This window comes from Aquila chrysaetos, chromosome 22 (genome assembly GCF_900496995.4).
Source record: "Aquila chrysaetos chrysaetos chromosome 22, bAquChr1.4, whole genome shotgun sequence".
NCBI classification, from domain to species: Eukaryota; Metazoa; Chordata; class Aves; order Accipitriformes; family Accipitridae; genus Aquila; species Aquila chrysaetos.
This window is the reverse complement of record NC_044025.1, coordinates 20183647-20210332: the sequence shown is the minus strand read 5'-3', so window position 1 is coordinate 20210332 and position 26686 is coordinate 20183647. Positions and strand designations below refer to the sequence as shown.

The 26686-nt window shown below is 50.4% G+C and overlaps 1 protein-coding gene across 1 annotated transcript in view; it reads right to left on the bottom strand.

The window, feature by feature from the left end:
- Positions 1-4464: 4464 nt before the first annotated feature.
- Positions 4465-26686, bottom strand: part of PDLIM4 (PDZ and LIM domain 4) — a 54548-nt gene continuing 32326 nt past the window's right edge. Inside the window, exons 4-7 of the mRNA XM_029998264.2 lie at positions 15401-15582; positions 12565-12722; positions 8182-8302; positions 4465-7311 (exon numbers count right to left, since the gene is read on the bottom strand). Of these exons, the coding sequence (XP_029854124.1) occupies positions 7107-7311; positions 8182-8302; positions 12565-12722; positions 15401-15582 (666 nt within the window). The 3' untranslated portion in view covers positions 4465-7106. The remainder of the gene's footprint in view (positions 7312-8181; positions 8303-12564; positions 12723-15400; positions 15583-26686) is intronic.

Sequence of the window (26686 nt, the reverse complement as noted above, 5' to 3'; positions counted from 1 at the left end):
TCTGCTTGGGCAAGGCCCCTGTCAAGGGATTCTCTGCCTGCATGGGACTACTGCATCATCCTCCCAGTAGCCATCTCGAGAGCTGGGAACTAAGAAAACACGTGATAATTTGGAGTTTTGTAATTCTGTCTTGTTTGCATAGCACTCGGATCATGTGGAAGCTTGCTTATTGATGGGGCGAAGCAAAATCCATTTTGTAAGTGTGTTTGTTGAGCCTGCAGAGTGGCCTTCCAGGAGCTCCGTGCCCAGGTGCTGGAGCACGTCTGCCACCCGGCTGGAGCGTGGCACGGCCGTGCTCTGCCCAAAGCCCTGGACTTACTCTCCTACCTGCCTGCTGTCAGCGCTGGAGCGGCTGCAGCCGGTGATCACGTCCATCAGGGCCACTGGACTGATGGCATCTGGGAAAAAGTGATCTTTGGCAACTCTTGAAAGGGCTTTTGACTCATTTCAGCCTTGCTGCTCTCTCAGTGATGCATTTACCCATGGAGCCGTACTGAGGATGGCCCAGTGCAAGGTTCACTTGAAAGCATATTAATTTACAGGACTTAGAGCTTTTAGGGGCAGTTGTGGCCATCGCTTCCCAGTTCCTGGCAGTGGTGTGTGAACTTTTCCCCTCCTAAGCATGGCTGGGCAGACAAGCACTCAGCGTGATTTTTTTTCAGTATTTGCAGGAGGAATCCCGTAAAAGAGATGGAGCCAGGGTGCCTGTAGCACGCATGTGAGGATTGGGATAAACCCCCCAAAAACGCATCTCCTCAAGTGGAGTCAGCTTTCCCGAGACCATCCACCGCTCACCAAGGACTTAAGTACTTTTACCTGGCACAATGTCACTCCGCTCAGGTAAGAGACATCACTTTGGCCCTGCCGGCTAGGAGGGCACCAGCACGCGCTTCCACCGCAGCTCTGCAGCAGGAGCAGATGCATTGAGGCATCCCGCCGCGAAGAGCAGGACCCCATCCTGCTTCCTCGGCCCCTCAGCCTTTGGGCCAGGACACAGGGATGTGGGCCAGGGCGAGCAAAGCTGCATCAGAGCAAGGCAAGGCAAGGGATCCTGCCGGAGCAGAGATGGGATGTCTGCCAGCACGCAAGTGCCCAGGGGACGAGCTCAAAGCCATCGCTGCGGCTTAAAGCCGCCTCTCCCGGAGCAGCCTTTGCCAGAAGCGCTGCCCCCCGGGTGGGTTTGGCTCTTCCCACCCGGGAACCACCCCACAACGCCGGGAATCCTCCCTCCCAGCGCAGGTTCTTCTCCCAGCCCGCCTGAAATCGCTGGCTATTTCGGTTTCCATCACTAGATGGTGCAGGAGAGAGGCGCAGCGCCCGGCGGGGCTGAACTGGGCTGAACTGGAGCGGGGCTGGAGCTCAGCCTGTCCCCATGCCCCTGCACCCCAGGCACCCCATCTGCCTCTATGCACCTCAGGTACCCCCTACACATCCTATACAGCCCCAGGTACCCCCATTTACTGCTGTCTACCCTATGCATCCCATACAGACCTTATCGCTCTCTACAACTACCTGAAAGGAGGTTGTAGTGAGGTGGGTGCTGGTCTCTTCTGTCAAGTAACTAGTGATAGAATGAGAGGAAATGGCCTCAAGTTGTGGCAGGGGAGGTTTAGATTGGATATTAGAAAAAATGTCTTTACTGCAAGGGTTGTCAGGCATTGGAACAGGCTGCCCAGGGATGTGGTGGAGTCACCATCCCTGGAGGTGTTCAAAAAACACGTAGATGTGGCACTTCAGGACATGGTTTAGCAGGCACAGTGGTATTGGGTTGATGGTTGGACTCGATGTTCTTAAAGGTCTTTCCCACCTAAACGATTCTATGACTCCTCTGCACATCACCCCCCCGATACACTCCTTTGCATCCCAGGCACTCCCTGCATCCCCCAAGATGTTCAGAAATGCCCTGGGACACGCTGCCTGGGGAGCTGGGAGACTCCATCCTGAGGACAGATCAGACACCTCCTGGGAGGGACGTGGGTGGCTGGTGCTGCCTGGGGACAGGAGCAGGGACCAAGCGGCCTCCTGAGGTCCCCTCCGGCTGGCTTTTCCCATGATGGTGCTCAGCATCCCTCCGGTGAGCCTCAGCCAGCGAGCCCCAGCCCTGCTGTGCCGTGGTGCCGCAGTGACGGCAGCTTGCGTCTCCTCTAAGTCAATCAGCTTGGGGAGGACAGACGCTTGCCACTGGCCTCCTGGCACCCCTCAGGTTTGGGAGTGAAGAACTAGGGTGTTTCTTCTTCAAAAAAAAAAAAAAAAGTAGTTGTTTTCACTGATAAAGCTAAAAGCCTGAAGTGTGCTTGAGCAGCACCTCTGCACAGCAAGAGCGAGCGACCCTGTGCACATTAACTGCCCAAAGCAGCAGGGCTGGCCGCAGCCCAGGCCCTCCCCACCAGCTCTCTCTGCACGAAGGAACTGCTTTAGGACTATGTAAAAATTCAAAATATTTAAATGTCCCGCTGCGAGAAGCTGCTCCCGGGCTGGGGGAGCTCTGTGGGTGTTTCCTGACAGTCTGTGCTTTCCCAGGGAGAAACAGAGAGGCAAAATAACTTGCAGATCAGTTCCCTTACAGTCAGGAGCAGCTTTGTGTGTTTTATTATACGTGTGGGGAAGATTTTTTCCCCTGAAGTAATTAAAATAGCCTTTTTCACACATGAGAAAGGGAGGAGGGGGAACTTTTCCAGAGAGCCTCTTTACCTCCCCTCCTGTGGCACAAGGACTTTTATCCTAACACAAATGGACCAGCTGAGATTTTTTTTTTAAGGTCCCTGGGGCAGCCATCCAGTAACAAAAGCAAAGTTAAACAACTCCAAACAAAAGCAGCAGAAGAAAGGGGGTGTGGTGGTGGAAATAATGCCTGGCTAAGTAGGAAACTTTAATGATGATACATGGAAAAAGTTAAACAATTAGAACTTGAATCAGTTTGGCCCCGGTCCCACCTCATTTAGTTAATAAACGGTGCCCTTCATCACGTTTGATCTTACCCGTCCTGCAAGGAGACCGGAGGAGGCTCCCAGGGTTGGGCAGGTCATGACGGTGGCTGCTGCGTGGGCCAGAGCTGCCGTGGGGACAGCGGGGGGGTCTCGGGGGGGTCTCAGGGCTGCCCGGGCACCCCGCGTCCCCCTCTTCAGCCTCACAGCCGGGGATCGCCCGGCGGAGCTCGGCCGCGGGGCTGAAGCCTCACAGCAGTGGTGCCCAGGGCAGAGGGGCCGGGGATCGCGGTGGCTATAATGTATAAATGCATCCGACATACGTACGCGTTCAAGGGTGACTAGAAAAATCACTAATTGGAGAGTCATAAGCATGTTAATTATTTGAATATGTGCACTAATTAGATGTGGAGTTACACAGATCCAAACTGTATGGAAATTTTTCGTGCCACGTGGGGATCCTCAGAGGCTTTGTCTTCTTAAATATTTTAGGCACACACAAACAACAATTTCCACATATGAACGCTTTCCAAATAAAACCTTTTAGATTAAATATCTATTGGAGGCACTTAACTGACATTACTTCCCACTTTCCCACATACCAGTGAATCAAATGGCAACCAACTATTAAAACCAGACCTGTTGAGATCTAGCTACGTAAGCATCCCTCTATGATACAGCTGCTAAACCTCAGCGAGCCTGCCCTCACCCTCCTGGTCCCCCGTGCTCCTACCACCCAGCGGGTTTCTGTGGCTCAGGGGTCAGCAATGACAGGACAGGGCTTTTGGGACTGGTTTTGTCCCCGCCATGCCGATGCTGCAGCTCCGGGCTCCCTGTGCTGGCCCATTATGGGGAACGAGCCCGAGCAGTGCCGCAGCCCGCACCGTGCAAGGGGATTTTCAGGAATGCTGTTTGCTTACGGCTGTACCGTGGTTTACATCATCCTTGGGGAGAAGGGTGTTTGCCAGCCTGGGTGCTGCCCAGATCCTGCCCGTGGTGACGGGGCAGGTGACATCCCCAACCCCAAAGAGCTACGGGTCCTGGTCTGGCGAGAGCCTGGGCCATCAGGTGGGAGAAGGTACCCTCGGAGCAGCACCATGGCTGGTTAAACGCTGCTCATAAACCTGATTCATCAGCCTTAAGCAGGGGCAGACGCAGTCAAGCTCTGTACCGTCGCAGGACGAGCTGCATCACGCTGCTGGAGAAGACCCGGGCACCCGTGGGCATTCATGTAACGGGCAGAGACACGATGACCCTTCCCGTCTCCGCGCCTGATGGGACAGAAGGTCCCAGGAAGGTCTCATGAGTTCAGAAAAAAAACAACCAACACCCCACCAAAACACAGGCCAAACCTCAGACAAGGTTCTCAATGCATAATGCTGTGAGAAGCGCAGCTCTCCGGCTCTGAGATGGTTTTTGAAGTTTATCCAGCATCCTCCTTATCTGGATGCCGAGGGACCCCCGCACATACAGGTACTGCCACGGGCGAGACCCAGCCAGGGACCAGGCAAAGGCCAAGCTAAGTAACGTGAGACATAAAACCGACAATACAATTTTATTTCGTATTTCATACAAATGGTGCCCTCCCCACGTTTTACAGAGTTAAATAGCATTACCTGGTGACACGGGAGTCTCGCTTGCGGCAGGTCCTGCAAACCCCATAATGTGAATGAGATGGCCCGAAGCCAGGAATCAATGTGCCTCGGGATGGGGTTGTGCGAGGCGGCTCCAGCTTCAAATTCCATGGAGGGATCAAATGAGTTGATTACTCCTAAGAAATGGTATCACGAGACAACCGCATGGAAAAACTGATTTGTGGGAACTTGGGTTCAAATTAAAAGAAAAGCCCCATGCCCAGCACTCCCAGTGCTGTACTGGTACAGCAGCCAGGCAAGACCAGCAAGGATGCCCCGCCAGCAGCCCGCTCAGTTAGGTGTGCAAAATGAGGGCAATGGAACAATTTATGAATTTGTAAAGTGTTCCCTGGGCCAAGGCTGCAGGACGCCTGGCATCCCCACAGGACACAACCGCCGCGCAGATGGAGCCGCACAAGGGACAAGAGCTGCAGAGCGTGACACGCAGCCCCAGCTGGCAGCTGCGGCCGTCGAAAATGGGAAAAGCCCCCTGCGCCATTCGTGTCGTGAGTTTTCCATTGCTCAGCCGAGCTGGCTTCAGTCCTGGGTTTGGGTGAAGCCTGAACTTTCAAGCTACGGGCACCAGAGCTCGGCCCAGCAACACGCAAAGTTAATGGAGGAATTCAGAACAAATGTTTCTGATGATGGAAAACTAAGGAGCTCCAAGCAGAGGCTTGCAAACAGGGGCAGTAACACTTCCCACCTGATCATTGTTAGTCTCCTCATCATTTAAAGCTGTCCCAAGTATTTCCCTTCAGATGGTCCAACCTACCAAGCAAGGCTATGCAAATACAAGAAAAACGAGGCTCAGCGCTGTGATAAAAGTTTCCACGTGTTACTTGTACTTTAATAATTACAAATCCTGATGGTAGGAGGAGGGGGAGGTGGATGTTCTGCTACTAGCAGGAACGCGCATGGTCAGCATCCCTGCGGCTGCGAGGCGGTACCCGGCCGGAGGGAGCTGCACGCTCGGGCAGCCCAATCCTGCCGGGCACAGGGCAGGAGCTGCTCCAGTCCCTGTAAGGCACTGCATGAAGAGGTCTAGATGTAGCCCAGTAACACCCTAAAATCCTTACTCCCTTTTGGGGTGCAGAACCTGTAGGAAGAAATTGCGTGCTCAGCCCCAACCAGGATAATGTTCCCGACCCTCCTCCAGTCCCAGATTTCTCAGACCCCTGTTATGGAGAGCCAGAAGGGGAAGGAGTGCTTTGGCCATCACCCCATCTCTTATTTTCCTTCTCCACAGAAGGGAAGCAAGCATAGACATTTCTTTTTCTCCCCCACGTCCTCCCTCTCTCAGGTGAGGAGGAGGAAGGAGGCTGTCGCAAAGCAGAAGTAACCTCGTGGTACCAAACCCACGGCTCCTACCACCACGCGCAGTGGCATCCAGCAGCTGCGTGAGTAAACTCTGTTTCTCTCTCCCCTCCAAACACTAACATGAAAAAAAAAAAAAACCACTTCTCCAACAAAGCGACATCCCAATATCCTCAAAACCTCTTCCCCATCAAATAAAGTGGATGATGGACCTGGCTGAAAGCGCAGCCTTGGTATACGGGTATAAATCCAAAGCCACTGCCTCTGGACTTGGGGCTCACCCCCACTCCAGTTACTTCCTAAGTGCCTGGAGGGATTTCATCACCGCCTCCCTGCTGGGAGGCAGACCCAGATGGCAGCAATCTGGGGATCGAGAAATAAAGGACTACAAAAATACAGCAAAAGCTGGGGAAGAAGAGCCAGAACAGCCAAAGCAAGGACAGCTGGGGGGCAGGAGCATGGGAGGTGGGAATAGCCGAGGTGGGCTCTGTGCTATTTCAGTGTCCTTTAAAGGTGTGCTTGGATGATTAGATGACAGAGAACAACTGAATAAGAGTGGAAGAAGGAAGAAAAAAGCCTCATCGCACGCTCAGTGTGGAGATCTCTCGGGAAACTTGGATCGGTCTGTGTCAGCCTCAAACTGCAGTGCCCTGACCCAGGGAATTTCACAGCAAATACTGTTTTAAGAGACCGCCCTTCCTTGGCACATCTGCGGGGATGGGGCTGAGCCGGGGACCCCAACCCACCGGTACCACGTCCCAGACTCCTCAGGGGGTTGGTTTCTAATCACCGGGGCAGCCGGAGGGCAGGAGATTAAGGTCAGGATATAGGAGTCAGCTTCTTTTGTTAAAGTGCCTTATTTTCTTTCAGCTTTTAAAACATCTTCCTCGCTTTTTCAGAAGAGGGGGGCAAAAAAAGGAATACTGGTTTTATATGAAACAGAGCAGAGAATTAATCAATATTTACACAGATCTTGGTTGGATAAGGTTATGGCACAGACTAATAACCCAACACAGCAACCCAAAAAGCAGAGTGACAAGAAGAAGGGAAAAACCTGTTCGTATGCTTTCAACACCATCCCCTGGAGATCCCAAGTGTAAACGGTTTTATCTAGGAAAAGGCATTTTAACTTGGGCTTTGGTAATCGGGGCTGATTACAGCCACATTGCGCAGCCGGCGGGGAGGACGTGGGTGGGCGCGCGGCCGCCCGACCTCTCCAGAGCACAGCCTGGGTTTAGACAAGTTCAACTTTAGCGTTTGGATAAACAGCCACCACGTCATATCCCTCGGGGGGCTTAACCCTCTCCTTCGCGTGCGTCTCGCAGTACAGCTGCTCTTCGATGAAGAAATACCCTCGCTGCTTCAGGTTGAGGCCACAGTCGTCGCACATGAAGCACTCGGGGTGGTAGAGCTTGTCCCGAGCTTTGACGATCGTGCCCCTGGTGAGAGACGGGGAGAGCTCGGGTGAGATGGAGAAACAATGAGCGTCAACGGCTTTTCCCGCTGCCTCGAGTAAAACGGAGTAAGCGAAGGAAAGCGGCATGTAGGGGCACGTAAGGGTGTTATCGTGGGTTCCCATCTCAACAGCTCAGCCCACCCAAAGCTGCCACCCGGCTCCAGGCACGGCTCCGCCGTATTTCTGCGGGAAGGGATGCTCCGTTCCCATTTGTCCGCACCCACTGCAGCATCGCTCCACGGCTCGATGCAAAACGGAGCCTCAAATATCTACGCCCAGCATGGATCCGAACATCAGGAACCAGCATCTTCCAAGCGCTGCTGGCAGGGCTGGGGCTGCGCACACGCAGGCACCACGGCTTTTGGAGCGGAGAGCCTCAGCTCACAGCACCAGCAGGAACGTGGTTACAGGCATTTGCAGAGCAGACTCTCAGCCAGCAAATCTGGCTGGAGCAGAACGTAAATTACAACAGAACATAAATTACAACACAATGAAGCAGAAAACCGCCTATATCCTCTGAAATCAGACCCGACATCCATCTGTCAGAGACTAAGTCTTCAACAAACAAAAAAAAATAATCCGCAGACCCCTTCTACCTGACCCTCAGAGCATTTCTCCCTCCGTAGGGCAGCGAAAGAGTGCCAGCACTGCCGGCGCTATTCATAGTCCCTGGGCAGTTACTATGATAAGCAGGGCAGAAAACATCCCATGAATCATCCCCGTTTTGCCACACGATTCCCTTAAAAGGGTCAATCCAAGCCGTATTCCTCAATTCCAAGTTTATATACGGTTAGCAAAAACCAGAAAGGGCTTCAAGGTATTCTGCAAGGCTCCGGCGAGACGCGACACTTACACGATGCCGTTCCCGCAGCGGGTGCACTCGGGGAGCATCTGCAGCCCGGACATGGCACCGCCAAGCTTTGACACCGGGGACTTGATGTTTCGGGGGTTGCTGAGTTTGTCGAGTTTTTCACCTGCCAAGAATTTTAAACAGACACAGATTGAAAACGTGTCTTCTTGGCGCTTCCCCCCCCCCCCCCCTTTTTTTTTTCCCTTGAGGAGTCAGATGAGTCTCTGCATGTCACAACAGAACCTGCAACTCGCTCCTAAGGAAGTAAGGAGCAAATAGGGAGACCAACTATCTCAAAAGTCACGCAGCGTTTGGGTGTGCAGATGACCGCAGGACACTGTGCTGACCCTCTGCTCATCCTAACGAAGCACAGAGGGTGGCAGAAGCCCTTGGCTGCATCAGCAGATGATCTATCCACGTGATAGCACCAAGTCAGTACATATACCTTGTCAAAAGGCAAAGCAGCCTTAATTTAGAGATGAGAGATGAATTTGGCTGCAAAACTACCTAGTGAGTTAAGAAAGATAAATAGTAAAAAATCTCAGAAAAGCTCCAAAAATAAGAGGTTCTATCACACCACCATTTCAGGTGCACTTGGTAGATCCACCATCAGTCAAGGAGACAAAGGTGAAAGCCTTTGGAGAATAAGGCAAATTAAAACAAACAATAATAGAATTACTTGCACTTTTTTCCCCAGAACACTCATTTAATCTCAAATAATCTAAAATAAAACACTGTGATAGAAGATAAGGTCTTCTGGGGCACCAAGCCTCCGTTCATAAAGGTCCAGTGACAGGAAAAGGAAGCAATGAAGATTTTGTGCATATGAACAATATCATAGCAAAGTTTTCACTGTTGCAGCCCCCCTCCCTCGAGATCATCTATCATCTGCCCTCGTACTTCAGACAATAAAAACACGCTTGTTGCCAACCACTGGGACACTTAAAAGCTTCCAATATTCACTGCATGGTTTTTCATGGCTCACAACTGACCAGTCTTTTGGGTATATATTGATCTGTGGTTCCTTTGTGATGGCCTGAGGTTACAGAAAGGAAAACCTCATGAAAAAGGACAATGTATTTTACTCCATCAGCCGAGACAGTTTGGAAAAGCAGCAGAGGAGCTCTTGGATGAACAAGCCATTCTTCAGCGTTCAGACTTCCTACTCTCCCTGAGCCTCCACAGTATTTCAGCCCGGGGTCAACCTTAAACATGTGCTTAAAGCCCGCGATGCCCAGGAGCTCTCAGGAGGGGCACAGGCACCTTCTGACCCAGGTGTCCGTACGCACTGCGCCCGTTTTGGAAACTTCCACTTGGATTTTGCTCTGAAGTGCCCCCCACGGCTCCAGGAATGCCTCTGCCTTTCCTAAAGTGAATTGTTAGTACCCGGAACGGGCACATCGTCGCCGGCGGTCGCTCACTGATCCCATGCAGGTTCACGCAGTACGTTTTGAAGGGCACCGCTCGGCAAAGCTTCATTCCACGGAGATAGCCCCGCTCCCTGATCTGGCACGTCTCGGGAGCACCCACGGTCCTGGGCTCGGCTGGGGAGGAGGGAGCACGCCCGACCCCAACACCCCCGGGGCCACCCTGGGGATGCGCAGGCGTCCTCGCGCAGCGGACCCCGTCTCCAGCCGTGACTCTGATCCAGAGACCAAGGCTGCCAACAGTTCTAGCCAAGCGAGTGAAACCAAAAGGACTAATTTCCCACCAAACCCCAGTATCCCAAGACATAGTATAGTGTTTGGAGATGCCGAGAGCCCCGATACGCGCGAGAACGCCTGCCCAGGAGCGGACCGGGGCTGCTCCAACCCAGGAGCATCTCTGAGCGCGTGGCTGGCTCCAGCCAAGGTCGCCTCTCGAGTCCTTCCACTGCCTTGCTGGGAATAAACAGAAACAACTACTCAAGCTGTTGGCTTCCCCCAGCATGAGATACGGCATGCTTGGACTAGACGCGCTCATCTGCCAACATTTAACAGTTAAGCTGTCACTGTCTCTCAGACAGAGTGCTTGGATAAGCTGCTTAAAAGAGAGGCGGGGGGGGGGGGCGGAAGAGATTTTACAGCAAAATAAACCCTGCAGAGAGGGCTGCTTCCCATCTTCCCAAACGATGGATCATTTCCCTCTATTTACCAGCCCACAGTCTCATCGTAATTTACGGTCCTCAGGAAGGCAGCGAGATGCTTTAACTCCACAATCTTAACCATCGCTGTCCCCATTTGTGGCTGCAGCGCTCATCCTTCCCGCACCAAGGGCACCTATGGAGGCAACCGCTGCGATTCCGCCAGATCCTCAGCACGAAGCATTCTCCTGAAGGATGAGGGATGGGGCTGGAGATGCTGAAGAAAATACAGCTTCCAGGAGAAACACCTTCCATACAAAACAGGTCGTTTTCCAAGACACTCAGCTCCTCAGGAGAGGAGATCTTGACTTTAAAAGGACAACACACAGCGGGCTCAGGCCAAAGTGTCTAATTTTAGGCTTAAGGAAAAAGGAGCAGGGGTGGAAGCTGTAAAACAACCTAGCAGGAACACTCTGGGGATTTACACCGTGCCGAAACATCGCAGAGCTTTATGCCAGGAGGGATGCTTTTCCCTTCATTTCTCATACCTTACAAAATAAACGGATAGCGTCGTAACGAGCGAGACCGTGCCTGCGGCCAGTCGCACATCCCGCTGCCCAGCACAGCCGAGAGGGAAGGGGTCGGTGGCAGAACCGGGAGGTCACCTCTCCAGCCCGCCGCCACGCTGGCTGGTACCCGTCAGCAGCATCTCGGGCTCCGACCGAGCACGCGGCGCTGCACTAGTGACGGGCTGGTGCCGAGAAACCGCTGGGATGAGCAGACATCCAGGACTGGCTGGGACAGTCCCAGGGTCTGGGGACTGTCCTGGCACCAATTTGTCCTCCCCTTCCCTCAGCCCACACCCTTTTCTTTCTCCCTTTCTCCTGAAGGGCAGCGCTGGGTTTCTGCCACCCCAGAGCCATCGATGCAAGGGGAGGCAGCAGCAAACCAGGAAAGCTTCAATTTTGTTCCCATTCCCTGGCACAGAGAAGGGAGGAAGGCAGCAGTGTTCTTAATTGGGATTAACACAGTCACTTCCTATTTGCTTCTTCCTAACGAGGAGACCTGGGGCTGCAGCAGGCACCTCACTGGGAAGCTGCTCGTTCTTACTCTTGGTGAGGGACGTGAGAGTACATCTGGAACTTGTAATTAACGTCAGTTTTCCTGCCAGCCTCGAAGGGGCTGTAATATTTACACCCAGTAATTCCAAGGCCAATCCCATCTCGTGCTTTGCAGACATGCCGAAGTACCACTGAGAAAACTAAAGTTGGTAGAAACCCTTGATGCTCAGGAGTTACCTGCGATCGTGGTTCTTCTTGTGAAGCAAGAAGCAATATCCTTCTAGTCAAAGAATATCCTTCTCCATTGTTTTATATACACAGAAACTGAAATGCAACAGCCTGACTCGCTACCTCTCGCAGCTTCATAATGAGATTTGCAGCAGTTGGTACTCTCCCATAAAAACTAAGTTTCTGGATTCACATGATGGGAGTACGAGGCTCTTGGAAGGAAGCAGAATGAAGAGTCCTGCCCTAATGATTGTAAAGCAAAGCCTGAAAGTTTGAACATGAAAGCACCAACGGACTTAAGGTTGAAAGGCAAATAAAAAGAAGCTGAAATGTATAGTTTGGGGATCTTATTATTTAATCCTTGGAGTTGGCTCCTGCCCGCATTAACAACACAGGCAGGAAACACTGACAGACTTGAGAAGTGAGCCAAGAGCTCCTGATCTCTATCCCGGCATTGCTGAGGACCATCCCACGTCCTTATGCAAATGCCATTTACTTAAACAGGCCTACGGTTCTCCACCGGTGATCTTACACAACCGCTTTAGGCCATTACATTTCATAAACCGTCTCAGGAAAACAGCTGCCACGCAGAAGCTGTTTGCAAATCCAACTTTCACGCGATGCTCAAGTCGGCCACAAAATTTGGTAAGCCCGCAGATGCTGGCCTGAGCATCTGAAACCCTGATTTGAAACCCGCCGTCCGGGCGTTCCCCCTCACAGGGTGCTTGGACCCCCCCCGCCCCGTCTTGAGCTGAGCTGCCTCGGCACCGAGGCGACGTGCGGTGAATAACGACAGAGCAGAAGAGTTTGCAAACCCACCCCATCGGCTCTGGCAGACGCGTCCTTTCGAGGCTTTTCCACCTTCTGGACGTCAGCAAGGGAAGAGGGAGGCAGCTAAGCCTGCAACAGCAACTTGGTGGGTGCAGAGGGACCGAGCGATGGTTCAAGCCCCGCGGCGGTGCAGTGCCGCAGCCCCGGTTGCGGGGAGGTGTAGGGGACTCGCTGGGACATGGCTATGGGTGCCAACCTCCTTACCGTTCTCGCCGGCCTCCAACATGCCCTGCAAGTATCGGAAGGATCCAGACTGCTTAGGCTCCGATACGGGCTTTTCGTAATCCTGAAGCATCTTGTACACATCCGACTCCACGTCAATCCCATTTCTGTTCCGTGGGAGAGACTTCAAGGGGTCGAGGCTGTTTTAAAGAAAAGAAAGAAAGGCTCCAGTCAAATATAAACAGCAATTGTCAGCTCATCAGGGAAGTACTGAAACCTCCACACTCCCACAGATTCAATTAAACACCTCTGTTCCCATGTGTTTCTCTGCCTGGAGGTATGTCTGTCCCAAGAACAGCCACTGAACCCGGGAAGTTAAACTTGTTCCCTGTTCGGCTCCGATTGAGCAACGCAGCTAGGGCTGGCCCAGTTACCAGATGCCTTCGGGAAAGAGGGCAGCTGCTTACAAGCACTGTAAATTGTTCAGCCACACATGGAATTTATTGAAAAAATGGGTAAAACAATGCATTTCATTAATTACGTAGGGCCACCCCTCGTATCTCTGTTAGGGCATCCGGCACGGGGAGAGCGTGAGCTGCTGCCAGGCACAGGCGTGACAGCAAATCTCCTTACCATCCGCAAGCGCCTCTTTCGAAGTTAGCGTTTCTGTAGGCGACTGCATTAAAAGATCCGTGTGCCAGACACAGCCCACATCTTAAATGAGGAAACCACCCCGCGGGGCCGCTCAGCACCGAGGACGGGACAGGAGAGCGGTCCCGTAACTCCCCCCCAACCACGCGCCGACCCTCAGCATCCAGACCTGAAGCTGCTCCTTGTCTGTATGCGGCATGACTGGGGCACAACAGGCAACAAATAGCGATTTAAACCGTTATTCCAGTTCATTCAGTATGTCAAAACGTGAAAAGCGTAGTTTGGAATCAAAAATGTTTCGGGTACACGTTTAAGTACGAGATGAACTGAAGTGCTGTTGTGGTTCGCTGAGGCCCCAAAGCCCAGCACAGCTTTGTGGGAAGGGACTCCTTTTCCTTTTTAAGGGGAAGGTCATCAAGGTCATTATAAAACCAATAAAAATAGCAAGAGCCCTGAACCCCATCAGACAGCTTAACATATTTTAGCCTTCATCTGACTCATTTTCTCTACCAGCATTGTACTCATGCCCCCTTAAAAAAAAAAAAATAAATTCACTTTCAAACAAAGAAAAAAAACCCAAACAAAATTCACTTTCAAAGAAAAGCCAAAGCTCCATTTTCTGGGATGGGCCTGCCTGGCCGTCCCAGTCCCCGCGGGCAGGCGAGTGCCAGCCTCGGCGGCTGGCCGGGCACAGCAGCGCCGGGTGGTCGAGAGGATCGATCCCTGCGACCCCCGGGCAGCCCAAACCCTCCACGTGTGCCCCGAGTGCCCATCTGCCCTGCTACAGCCCTCTCGTACGTCAACTCACACGTTTTCAATGAAAAAGGACAGGTTTTGACCAGTCCAGCCTGATCAAGCACGAATTCAAAGAGAATGCACTTCTGACTCAATTCTACTCAAACACCCAAGCTAATCTCCTGGCTTTTGGCTCACACGCAGATAACATCAGATTTTGTTCTCTGTATTTTTTGTGCGCTTCTCTTCTTTCCAACTTCATTAACTTTCCTGGAGCAGCACAGGGAATAAGCTGGCTCGCAGCGTCATCGAAACATGAATTCATGCAGGCGCAGAGTTCCCGAGCTGAAAAGAAACGCTCTTTGCTCTTTGTATTTGATACAGACGTTACTTTCTTGCAGAATATTTTGCCAGTCTGGAGGAGCATAAATCAGCAGCAGCGTAAGCCATGCGAAAGCATCACAGTCCACAGCCTGGCCTGTCTCAAAGTCCGAGTTATCCTCCCAAACCATTCTTGGCTACAGAAAAGCTTTTTCTTTCCTACAAGCATTATTTATTTCCCAGCCTCCTGGACAGCTGCATTAAGCAGATCTTACATTTATAAACATCCCAGTTCGATGGGGTTAATTTTCTCTGCGGATACCTCCAGCTCCCAGACCAAGGGTTTGCTGCGGGGTCTGTGGTGGTGCGATCCCCACTCCTGGGAAGGCAAAACCCTCCATTCTGCCTTGAATAAGTACTTTGAAAAACCAGGATACTAACGTCTGTGATGGGCCCTAGCATTAATCCCAGCCTGAGAACTGGATCTGATGCTGCTAATCTACCTACCCCCATCGTCAACAGAAGGATCTTATGTAGATCTGGAAAACCAGCACCTTTACCCATCTCCGAGATGAACAATTGAACATTGCTTCAGCATCACAAGCTTAAATTCAGTGTTGCAGTTGCTACATATATACACGTGGCCATTTTGTTCAGAACTTGGCATCTCCAAACTACCTTTTTGTTTTTTTCCTTTTCCCCTTTTCCCCCCCCTCCCCCCCTTTTTTCCTTTTCTTTTTTCCTTTTTTCCTTTTTTCTTTTTTCCCTTTTTTCCTTTTTTCTCCTTTTTTCCTTTTTCTTCTTTTCTTTTTTCCTTTTTTCCTTTTTTCTCCTTTTTTTTTTCCCTTTTTTTTTCCCTTTTTTCCTTTTTTCTCCCTTTTTTCCCCTTTTTCCTTTTTTCTTTTTTCCCTTTTTTCTCCTTTTTTTTTCCTTTTTTTTCCCCCTTTTTTTTCCTTTTTTTTCCCTTCCCCCCCCCCCCTTTTTTTTTTTTTTTTTTTCCCTTTTTTTTCCCTTTCTCCCACCTACACTCAACTAATGGAGCAGGAGCCGAACCCGGGATCTCTGGAGCTCCAGGAGCTCCAGGAACACCACAACCTCAACGCAGCCCCCTGAAACCGAGTTTGCGTGAAGAGCAGCGGGACCCAGAGCGCGAGCCACGCTCTCGTACCACCTCTGGGCAGGAGCGATGTGGAGCCCGCTCAGCTGGCCCGGCAGAGCCGCCTCGGAGCCGCTGTTAGCGTAGAGCCGGGTCGGGTGATGGTGCTGCACGTTCGGCATCTGCTTGTTGTCCATGGGGCTGCCCCCAGCCCCGTGGGGCATCATCGGCCTCCTGCTCTGGGCAGGCCCGTTGTCCTGGAAGAGAAGAAAAAGCAGAAAAAAACCCGTGAGGTTTAGAGTTCTTAGTATGACATACACGGAGAGACTGCGTCGGGACGTGCAGTTTGCAGTAATAATATTTTATATGCACTGTGGAAAATGGAGATATGCAGCAGGAAAAGGAAAACTCAGACTCGACCTGCAGTTAAATCTTGCTGAATCTATGCAAGCTTTCCTTGGCCTCCGACCAAATGAACTTGCCTGTTCCTCCACGGTGAGCCACTGCCAAGTATTCTGCATTTATTCTCCTGTAAAAGCATATTTGTTATTTCCGCAAAAGAAAGGCTGCAAGTCTGCTTCTCGTTTCGCGTTACATCACTCCGAGAGCACTTATCGCTCTCCTGACTTCGGGGCAATCACTCCTGATTTACATTAGGAAAACACGGCAAACCCCAAGCTCTACAGCTACGCGTACAGGTTGGGCAAGACCCCAAGGCAAGGGGCCAATCCTGGTATTTTTGTTTACTTGCAGCTACCCTCCTGCACAAAGATCCATTTTGGGAGGTTTTCTCCCAAAATAACATCAGTCATTTACAGTGTGAGAAACGCACTGGTCAAGGGTTTAGGTTGGTATTCCTATTTTCATTTGCTTTTTAATTCCCAAGGCAAACTACGGAAATCTTTTTGTCATACGACCTCAAGTCAGGAACTCAGATGCTGTTAAAAGGCAAGTTTTCCATATTATTTTACCTACATAAAACATTACCTACGTGTTTTTCCAAAGCTCTGTTAGTCAGCCCCGCACACACCCATAAATCCAACAGTACCTACAGCTAATCTTGCCGCAAGCCACGGGAGCCAGGCTTTACCTGCTAACCCTCAGCCTGGGGAGCGACCAGCAGCCCCTTCCCCAGAGAGGGGCTAATTCCAGCTATCGGGAAAAGCAGCAGAAAGCCGGACACAGCCTAAGGACACGCGCCGGCTGCTGCTATTTCCAGCCATGTGAGTCAGAAACATGCCCGTACCGATGGAAGAAAGAGATGCTTGTATAAGAGGCTGTAATCTGTTTAATCTGATTTAATCTGTTCCAGGGCAGATCCCAGCGATGCTGCCTCGCACCAGCTTTTCAGCAGACTGAAGCTTATGCAAAACCAAGCAGAAAGAGAAAACACCGTCCTGTGAACAAATAATAAAGTGCATATTGCGGGGCTTTAACACAAAGCTTACTTTTGACTAAAATAATCCAATAAATACTAATTGGAAACAAATGTCTATCACTGGTGCATGGCAGAAAACACTGGTGCTCCCAAGCCTTGTAAAAATGAACAGCTAAGAGAAATGAAAACCAGATCCTGCTAGAAAAAGATCTTGAAAGTCCAATACTTCAGTTCTTCCTAAGGCAAAACTCCCATTGATAAAAACCGGGCTAAATTAAGAACTGCAAAATGGTGCCTTTGAGGTTTTTTCTGCCACCAGCTGAAAAACTGCAGACTCCGGCAAGCTCCCAGCACTTCCACCACCTCGGAAGCCTCGGCAGCCGCCCCGAGCCCTCTCGGCACTGCTCCTTCCACACCGTGCATGCACACACACGTGGGGAAAACTGCCTCCAACATAATAACTTTAAATTATCTATTAAAAAAGGAATTTTGCTGCCAGGAATAATATAATTTTAACCATTCCCCAATTTATATTCTTTAAAAAAAACCCCCAAAACCCAACCAGGCTATGGGTTTCCAGTTCCCAGATTTACATTATTATTTCAAGGGAAATAAAGAAAACTCTTTCAACCATGACACAGAGAGGAAAAGAAGGATCATAAACATTTCGGGGGAAAAAGCAATGGTCCGTGCTGCCCGGCAGGCCACTGCGAGCTACAGAGTTATGCTTTTAAAAAGCCATTATGGTTAATTATCTGTGCGTCAGGACCCAGATGCACGCTCGGTCCGAGGGAAGCAGTGGCGGGAGCCTTTGCCTGCAGAGGACCGGGCAGGATCCTCCGCTCTCCTCCGGCCCCACGGGCTCCTCCGTACCAGGGACACCCAGACCCTTCGCCGGGGAGCACGGGGCTGGCAGCTATTTCTGGCATGAAAACCTCCTCCAGCAAAGGGCCTAGAGACCATAATCTCCACAGACTTGCTTTAATCCAAGGTAGCTTGTAAAGCATTGCCCATTCGTCCCTGTTAAGCTCAGCAATTTGTACATGGAGAGCAAACGTTGCTATAAAGCTAAAACTTATTGCTTGGGCACTCTCCAAAAGGGATGAAAGCCCGGTGATGGAAATGGGGCTTTTCAGAGCCCTCCCTGCACTGCCGAGCTGCTCGGCATCCCCAGTTGCCACCAGCTCCCCATCCCGCAGGGACGGGGATGCTCATGGTGGTGACAGCTCACCCTTCCCTCTGCTCAGCCGTGTTGTAAAGCCAGAGGTGACCCAGCAGCATCCATAGGGATCAACAGGCTCCTCCTGATGGACACCAGAGTGCTCCCACCACCCTAACACCTACCAGACCAAGACCATGGAGGTGAAGCAATAGATGTCCCTCAGCCTCTTCCACCAAGTTCTTGGCAGGCTTTGGAGAGCTGTGCTTCACGTCGGGGGCAGCTAACGGCTTTGGGGGAAACACAGAGAAAGCATTTACCCCTCTGAGAGCACACCAGTCTTTCCCTTCTTCGCTGCTCTCAGTTTCTCTGCTACGCAGCTTTCCTGTTGCACAAAAAGCTGTTCTCAGAACAGAGCTCTGTCTCCTTTTTCTCATCTCAAAGGCCGTGAGACTGCAAGGCTTTGCATTGTGCAAAACACTCGTGCATTCGTTCTCGGAAACCTAGAACCAGATGGATTTCTTTACAGTTCTCAAATTCAAAATCAGAAAAAAATTCCCCCCTTTGGGACCTAGTTTGCTTTTCTCTGCTGGCTTTTCTTCCTGCTTTTTATGGTCTCTCTTAAATTATGAGGGTTTGCAAACCCTTCCTAAGAGCTGGCCTGCGAAGTTTCACCGAGAAGAACTCTTTTAGCTTACGGAACAGAAACTCGCAATCTGTTTTCTCACGCTTGCCTTCTAGGACCATCAATTATGAAGCGCAACCGACCTCCTGACACGCAGCACTTGGAGCTCCTGGAGCCCAGGCCTCCTCACTCCTGGCAGAGACGATACACACAGCTACCCCACAGCAGATAAATGCAAGGCAGAGCTAGAAAGGAGCTGTTTGAAGTCCCAGTCCCAGGGAGCAGGCGGGTTTTGGGGTGGGTTTGTGTGCGGCAAGCACCCTCAGCCAGTGCCCAGCCAGACTGACCTTCCCTGGTCACCACCCTGCTGGAGACCCCCAGCCCGTCCCTTCCCACCGGGGGAAGGAATGAGCAGAGGAAAAGGGATTATTTGGAGGAGAATGAGCCACAGCAAACAAAAAAGATGACCTGCAGCAACCACTTGCCTTGGCCACCCCGTGCACAGCTTCATCAAAACACCTCCTCACCCTCCTCGAGATGCATTTATCAGCGTTGCATGAACGCAGCCTGTGCCTTATCAAGCACAGGTAAGGGCTGCCCTTACCGAGACAGTATTTATATCCTGAGGAACTATTTCCAGCAGAAGGAAGACAGGACACGGCGTACGGGAGTGTTTCTCTTGGCAGCGGGCGCAGAAAGCCGTATGTACGTAGCTGCGGTAGGAGCAGCGCCGGCAGCAAGCAGCGCCTTGCCCGGAGCTGCTGTCGGGCTAGAAGCACCGATGAGCCACGTTGGGTTGGCTATCGTGCCTGAGCTACTGCATCTCTTTCCACCGACTCTCGGACACCGACAGCCAGATGCCGTCAACTTTGCTTGCACTGAGCTGGAGCTCCCTGTGCAGAGTCTCAAGCACGTTCTTGGGTGCCACCGTTTATTAAGATAGAAGAAAAGAGATGATAAACTCGTTTTCAGATGCCTGGCTCCTGTCTCCCCCACACAACGCAGCATCGAGAGCATGAAAGGAACGATTTTCTGAAGCAAAGAGCCCATATCACTAATCAGCTGAAACATGAAGGGTGTCTATAAATCTTATAAGGGAAAAAAATTCACGAGATACGCACGGGGAAATCTGGAACGGAAAGAGGCTGTTCTATCCCAAACAGGACTGATATATTCAGTCTGCACCGTTGCTGAAAACAGGTACAGGTCTTTGATTTCCTTAATGAAAACGTTTTTTTCTGCAACAGCTGTTGACATAAGGGAGCGCGTTTGCAGCCAGTGACCCTGCCAGCCTCGGGCCACGCTGAGCACGCACGGCTGGCTCTGCGGTGCCCACAGAAAGAGTTTTTTCTCGCGTACATACAACGGGAGTTAAGGCTGGTACTTAGAACGAGACTCTACTAACAAGAGACTGATGCCACTTGTATTATTGGAAAAACACGCTATTAAATTGAAAACCAAACAAAATCTCTCAAGACATCTAGAAAATAAAGCACAAAGCAAACAAAAATCATCCCAACACCACCAAAACACGTAACTTGTTCTGGCATTCATCAGAAAAAAAAAATATTTAAGAGGGAGAAAAGGGGCTTGGCTGGGCTGCTGAAGGAGCTGGTGGCCCTTGCACCCAGTGGGTGCTTCTGTGAGGGGCAGCCCGAGAGGCAGCGCGCTCCGGCACGGCACCCAGCATCCACCCCAGCAGTCCCTCCAAATGGGAATTCTGTGCTGGAAGGAAAACAATGTTCTTAAAACATGGGATTTCCTTTTATATTTAAGGGAAGGATACTGAATGAAGGATTTAATCCTGGGAATTCCTCAAAGAGCCATAAATAGGGAGAGCTTTTTTTCCTTCCTTCTACAAGCACTTATTCAATTTCTAGCAAGTCCCTCTGTTCCGTGACTGCTTATTGCAAATCTCTTTTCCCCTGTATCAGCTGAAGGTATTTCGTTCAGCTACAGCGTGATGCCTGGACACAGCCAGCGGAGCAATGTGCACAATCAGCAAAGTAATGAAGCTCCAATGCTTTTCACAGGATATATCGTTTCCAGTTTCAGGAAACATGTAGGGGACCATTAAAAGAAGCAAGCTGAAGATTTCAACAGAAATACAAATATACTCTGTGGCTTCCCCAGGCAGAGCTAAAACATACTCTAGGTAACAAATGTGAAGATAGGCTTTGCCTGCTCATTGCAGTTGTGCCCCTGACTCTGCTGGAGTAGCTGAATTGAGGCACTTTCAATCCTCAGGGGTTTTTGTCAAACCTGTAATAGGACAGAAGACTCAAAAATTAAAAACTTCTATCAATCTAATCACTGCTGAAATAAGTGTTCCCATAAATGGGAAAACATGCAGCCAACCAAGAATTTTCAAAAGGTTTGAAAATCAGTCTCAGTCCTACTCTCTTTGGGAGAGAGTTTATCATCTTTTGAAACCACCTTTTGTAGAGTCAACAAAAACCATAAATCTCTTCAGATTTTCAAAATACATCAAGGTAAGCACACAGTTTCAGCTGTCTGCTTAACAGGAGTAATGTTGGGATCCAAAGCTGGGAAGAGTTTAACTCATGGATTTGAACCTAAGCCCTTCTCTGGGCAAGCACAAGTCCCCTGTGCTCGCCACCTCAGCCGCTCTCGGTACCAGCCAACCTCAGCTGTGCTCTTCAGGGCTGTGTTTTGCAGAGCTGCAGGAGTTAACTGCCCTTCGCACTCAGAGAATATGCTATACCAGACATGATTTCTTAAGAGTTTTGAGAACTCACATTTGTCTTCTGATACACTTTGGTAAAATACATCCAGCCTTACTTTCCTAAAGTTTGACCATTTTGCTGCCTCAAATTTTCTTATTCTTGGGGGGGGGAGGGAAGAAAAAAAAAGATTTTTTTTTTTTTTTTTTTTGACATTTTGCAAAATGCCCTATTTGCCCTTTCAGCCTTTTTCAAGCACAAGTCTTTAGCTCTAGAGACCACAGGTTTTGGACACAGCTTTAGAGAACATCTTCATGTTCTGATCCAAAGCATTTAAAAGTTCATTCACTTCACAGCATATTAAATTAGACCCCTAAAAGGCCAGAAGTACAAACAAAATAATTAATCTCACTTTCCAGACTATCAGACAGAGATTAAAACTGAAGATTGCTAATTTGAGAGGCCAACGTTGGCTCCTACAACCTCCATGTCAGCACCTACACCCATGGCCTGATTTGGAAGGGCATTGAGCAACGGTAGCTTCGGCATATCTGAGAAACCTTCCTTGGGAGCAGACCCACGAGCTGCAGAGCTGAACACGCCTCCGAAACTACACCTCCAAGCCCCAAATCCATCCCGGAGCCCACTTGTGCAGTGGTGGGAGAAGATCTGCAGGGACAGGACCAGCAGCAGCTCTGGTTCCCACCGGCGCAGGCACCCAGCCGCTGCGGGCATCGCCTGCAAGACGTTTATTTTGCTAAGCCCAGGGGAGCCAGTCCTGCTCTCCGTTATAAACACGTGCTGCATCAGACTTAAACAGAGCTGAAGGTCATTAACGGCTTGGCTCAGCCGAAAGCAGTCTTCTGTTTGATGTACTTCGTATCCACTCTCTTCCTAAAACCAGAACACGATCAGTCAGCGTCAGCTAGACGTTTGCTGCCAAAAATGCTGAATTAGAGACACGAGCGTTGCTATTTGTGCACCAGGAGGTCAAAGCATCTCTTAGCCATGGGGTCACCTGGAAGAGGTACCTCTCGTGAGCATGCTCGGTTACTTGTGTCCGCCTTCCAGCAGCAGCAGGATGAGCCCGAGTGCTCCGGCTCCTCACCGGCATTTGACTTCTCTCTCCCTCGCTCCGAGCTTGGGTAATTGAGCCCAGCTGTGTTCTGCCGAGAGCCCGCCAGCGACTCTCCGACTGACTCTGCGATATATGGATAAAAGATGTGTCCCTGGCATCGGTCCCTCAGCTGCCAACCATGGAAGAGAAGAGGGCAAGAGCACCTTTCTGCGGAACCGGGATAACGTTTGTACGTCACTATTACCGTTATCAGGAGACCACCGGAGCATCTGCCTCAAGAGCTACGCCTGAAGGAAGGTCAGCTTAGAGCAAACCCATCACGGTTTCTGCAAGGCTGAGCAGCGGTTTGAGACCCGTCCCCACCGTGCCTGCTGTCCAACGTGCCCAGACAGCCTGGTGATGGACTCCCCGGCTTCTCCAACGGGCACCTGGCACCGCTGGCTGCCCAGGGCTCAAGGGGACTAGCTCAGACCTGGCAGCAAGAGAAAAGAATAGGATATGGGCAAGGGTTTGTTTTTTTTTTAAAGCAAAGATGCAATTTCTGCCCCTGGCTGTCTTTTCTTCTGACCCAAGGGGTACAGTCGGACTTCGACGACCTGATTCTGACCTCTCCTGGCAGAGGGCTTTTTGTGGGCAAAATTGTACTGCCTTCATTGCTGCAAGTCTTCTTTCGTACATATGTGACGAGCAATTAAGGCTGAAGACATATCCTAGCATATCCCGACACCCTCAAAGACTGAAATTCAGCCTCGGCACAGAAGACAACTACAATGCAGTGACCCCTTCCTCTCCTCCCCCCGAGCTTTTCAACAGCAAAGACAGTGCTTTGCCTCTGATAAACCAGTTCAAAAGTCCTAGAAATAGAAATCATATTATTACCCCACAGAGGACGTGTATGGGATGGATGGCACAGTTTTCATCTGAATGCAAATAACAGATTTACACTGTGGCCGGTGGCCGCAGGAGCGGGATCGATTCTCCAGCTCACTGCCTCAAAAGAAGCCCCATGGCCAACCCTTATGTCAAAGGCTGCCCCCAAAGCTAGGGGAAAAGGATAAATTTTAAAAGCTACACACATTTTAACACATTTCCCTATAAGCACAGTTCAGATATTGTGTTGAGATGCTGTTCTTACAGACTAAGCAGGCTTCAATCTAACTTTAAAAAGCTCTCTAAGTATGATCCTACTATTTAGCTCAGCTCAGAAGACTAGCAGATAAGAAAAAAAGGTCGGGTGTAGTTTGCTGAAGCTGGATGAACAGAGCGTGTGTGTTATTTTATGAAACGGATTTCAAATATTCTGCCAAGTTCCTCTTTCAGCGTATACCATGGTCTGAAGTAAAACTTCATCCATCACGTCCTTCTCACTGCACTCCTTTCACAGTCATCAGCTAAACACCAAATTCGTTTTTCAGATCTCTCTAAGTAAGAGACCAAACCCTTAAAATCAGATGGTCTTTTAGTTAAAAGGCCGCAGACAACGTTCACGTGAAACATGACTCAAGCTGGAGCCTGGCTGAGCCCCAGCCTGCCCGCGTCCCCAGGACGGTCTGTACCCTGAGGAGGCACGGCTGTCAGGGCACAGCCGGTGAAATCGCGGGACGGGGACCCAACACAAGCCCCACAGCCTCGTGCCGGGCCTCGGACATGCTGAAAAACACCCGTGGGTCGTGTCCTGGCAGGCAGAGGTGCAGCCCCTGCGAGCGTTGCTAAGGTTTGCTCAGCTTTGTGGTCTTGGACCTGGCAGTCAGGCTCATTTTAAAGCATTTGTTTCTGTATTACACGCTGCAATTTCTGCCGAAACCCCTGCAAGCTACAGCAAAAGCTTTATATGAAAGTCTCCATTGCTTTCTGTTTAATTGCTGTTACGGCAGGGAGCAGGCTGAGGTCAGCCCCGCCGCCTCCCGTCACTGCAAATCTCCAACCACAAAACCCCACTTCCACAGGTAAAACACACGTACCTTCACGGACAGCAGCCTGGCTTAGTTTTTCAGGAGTAATTCCACAAAGCTTAGTTTTTCAGGAGTAATTCCACGAACACACGACTCCAGGAGCTAGGGCTTGACCAAAAAAACCCGCTGCCCTCGCCTCGGGCACCGCAGAGTCACCGGGGCCGGCACCGGGCTCTACCCGCCGAGAGCGCCCGGTCAGGAGCGACAGCACCGGAGAGGGAAAAGCTGAACACTTCCTACCAGCTTTAAATGATGTGTCACTTCTGACAGGGTTATAGCTGCCTTGACAAGAGTCACCTGAAATATATTTGCATGGGCAGGAAAGTTTCTAAACCATTTGTAAACGATGGTTGGGCATTTCTTAACTTCCAGGAGGAAGAGATCGACCCCTTTCTGAAGGGGTGCTCTCATGAGAAGCAGCTCTGATGTAAAATGAGATATTATTAAAAAAAAGTACTTTTAGGGTGAGCTAGGAAAACATTCCAGCTCTATGTTTGCACATGTTCTGCACTATATAATGTATAGCACAAGGACAGCCTACATCTAACCCAGGGACAATCTCTCCCAATTAGAGAAGTAAGCTACACAGACCCTTCTTAAGGAGCAAACACTTTTCCACCTTGATGCGGTCACGCTGATGGCCACTGGGGAGGGTCCGATGGCTGCTGGCTCCCCACAGCTCCGGCGAACAGCTTCACCCCCCGGGAGAAGCCACAGCCCTCATGCGATTTAAAGAGCTCAAGAGGGACTTGAGCTGCAACGCCACGACTTCATCCCTTAAGCTACCTGGCTCCCCAGTGGTCTCTTAAAAATCCAGAGCAATGGAAAAAAGTTCCCCAAGACCGGCAAGAATGATTAAAATGTGTTTCCATTTATCTTGCCTGCTCCAGTGCAGAGGGCATGTTTTTAATATCAAGGATGCAAGGGGGTGTTTAACAAGCAGAGGGAGGAGGGCTTTGTACAAATGTATCGGTTTTATTAACACTTTCATAAAAAAGCAAGATAGCTGGGGATCATAGGCTCTGCTGAACTGGAGGGCACAGGATATACTGGCTGCGTTTTCAAAACACCTTCAGGCAAAGCTCTGCAGACAAAGCCCTTCTGCACAGGCAACGTAAATACATTTGGACATGGGAGTAACTATTGCACCGCGGTAACATCATAAACTCTGTTAAGGCTCAGGCTAGGTGTGAGTAACTCTGGCTCTCACAGTCCTAAGACAACCTCAGCCGCAGTTCCACGTGAACAGAACTAATATTCACGGTAAGTAATTCTAGAAGAAATTAGGCTAGGTGAAGAAGCCTAAGAATAAAAGAATTTCTACGTATAAGCAGTATTTAACTTTCATTCATACAGGAAAACCTAACGACCATTAACAGAAAATAAACATCAGTAAAACCTCAAGGTATTTTTGCAATACAGTAACCCTGGATAACAAAGGTACAAGAGCCTCCAAACGTCCTCCTCTCTCCGGCAGCAGCAGCGGTGCCCTCCTGCCAGGTGACTATCTAGCCATAGCTAAGCTCAGCGACAGTCTAAACCCTAGAAAGGATTTTCTCTCTGCTTCCCAGTGTTCAGGGTCACCTTTCCAGCCCAGGAGCAGACAGCTAAGGTGCAGGAGAGCATTGCTCAGTGCAGGCAATGCATCCTGCCAGTGCTCAGCCTCCAGCTGCCCCCGCCGCGCAAGGGCTGCCGTGTGCGTTGGCTCAACCTCCCCACTCATAGAAAATAACGTCCGCTACAGAGACAAAAACCTCCAAAACCATCACAAGTATCCACCCCGGCCTCCTGCCTGCTCTCCCTCCTCTTAGGGAAGATGCTGCTGTTCCCTTTTCAGTGTCACCTGACCGAGCCACCATTTAATACTACCATTAAATCACTTTTCTCACCATCTGGTGTTTGGCATAAAGAACAAGCCTAGCGAGCTTAACACTAACGGGCATTGTCCTGATTTCATCCTTTTCAGCTTGCTGTCTCTCTCCTCTACTCCCAGTTGGGAGAATTGTTGCATTTTCAGGTGTTATGGTATCACACTTTCTGATTTTCTTTCCATAACCACTACCAGCAGCTAATGGAGAGAAAAAAGCATCACTGGCAACAAGCTAAACTTCAGTCTACAGAAATATTACATGCTTAAACCCAAAAGATGCCTACTTTATCACCATGGCTTATCTGAACGTCTCTTTCCGTAAAAACCGGGGTAAATTACACAAAAAAACCCACAACAAAAGCAATGGGATAATATTTTGGTTTTCATTTTGGAACGCCCCAGCCTTTTGCTTTTACTCATTAATAAAGAAGATAAACTCAGCTCGAGTCAAAAACACGTCCCAGGCTTTCCTGCTAACAAACAAGCCCCGGCAGTGCCCGTGGGACGTCCCAGCCCTCTGCGGCAGGAGCGTGCTGTTCCAGGGGATGGGAGGCAGCTGCTGCAGCCCGGCTGTCCCGGGATTTCCGCACGCCCTGGCTGCCATTTACCCACCCT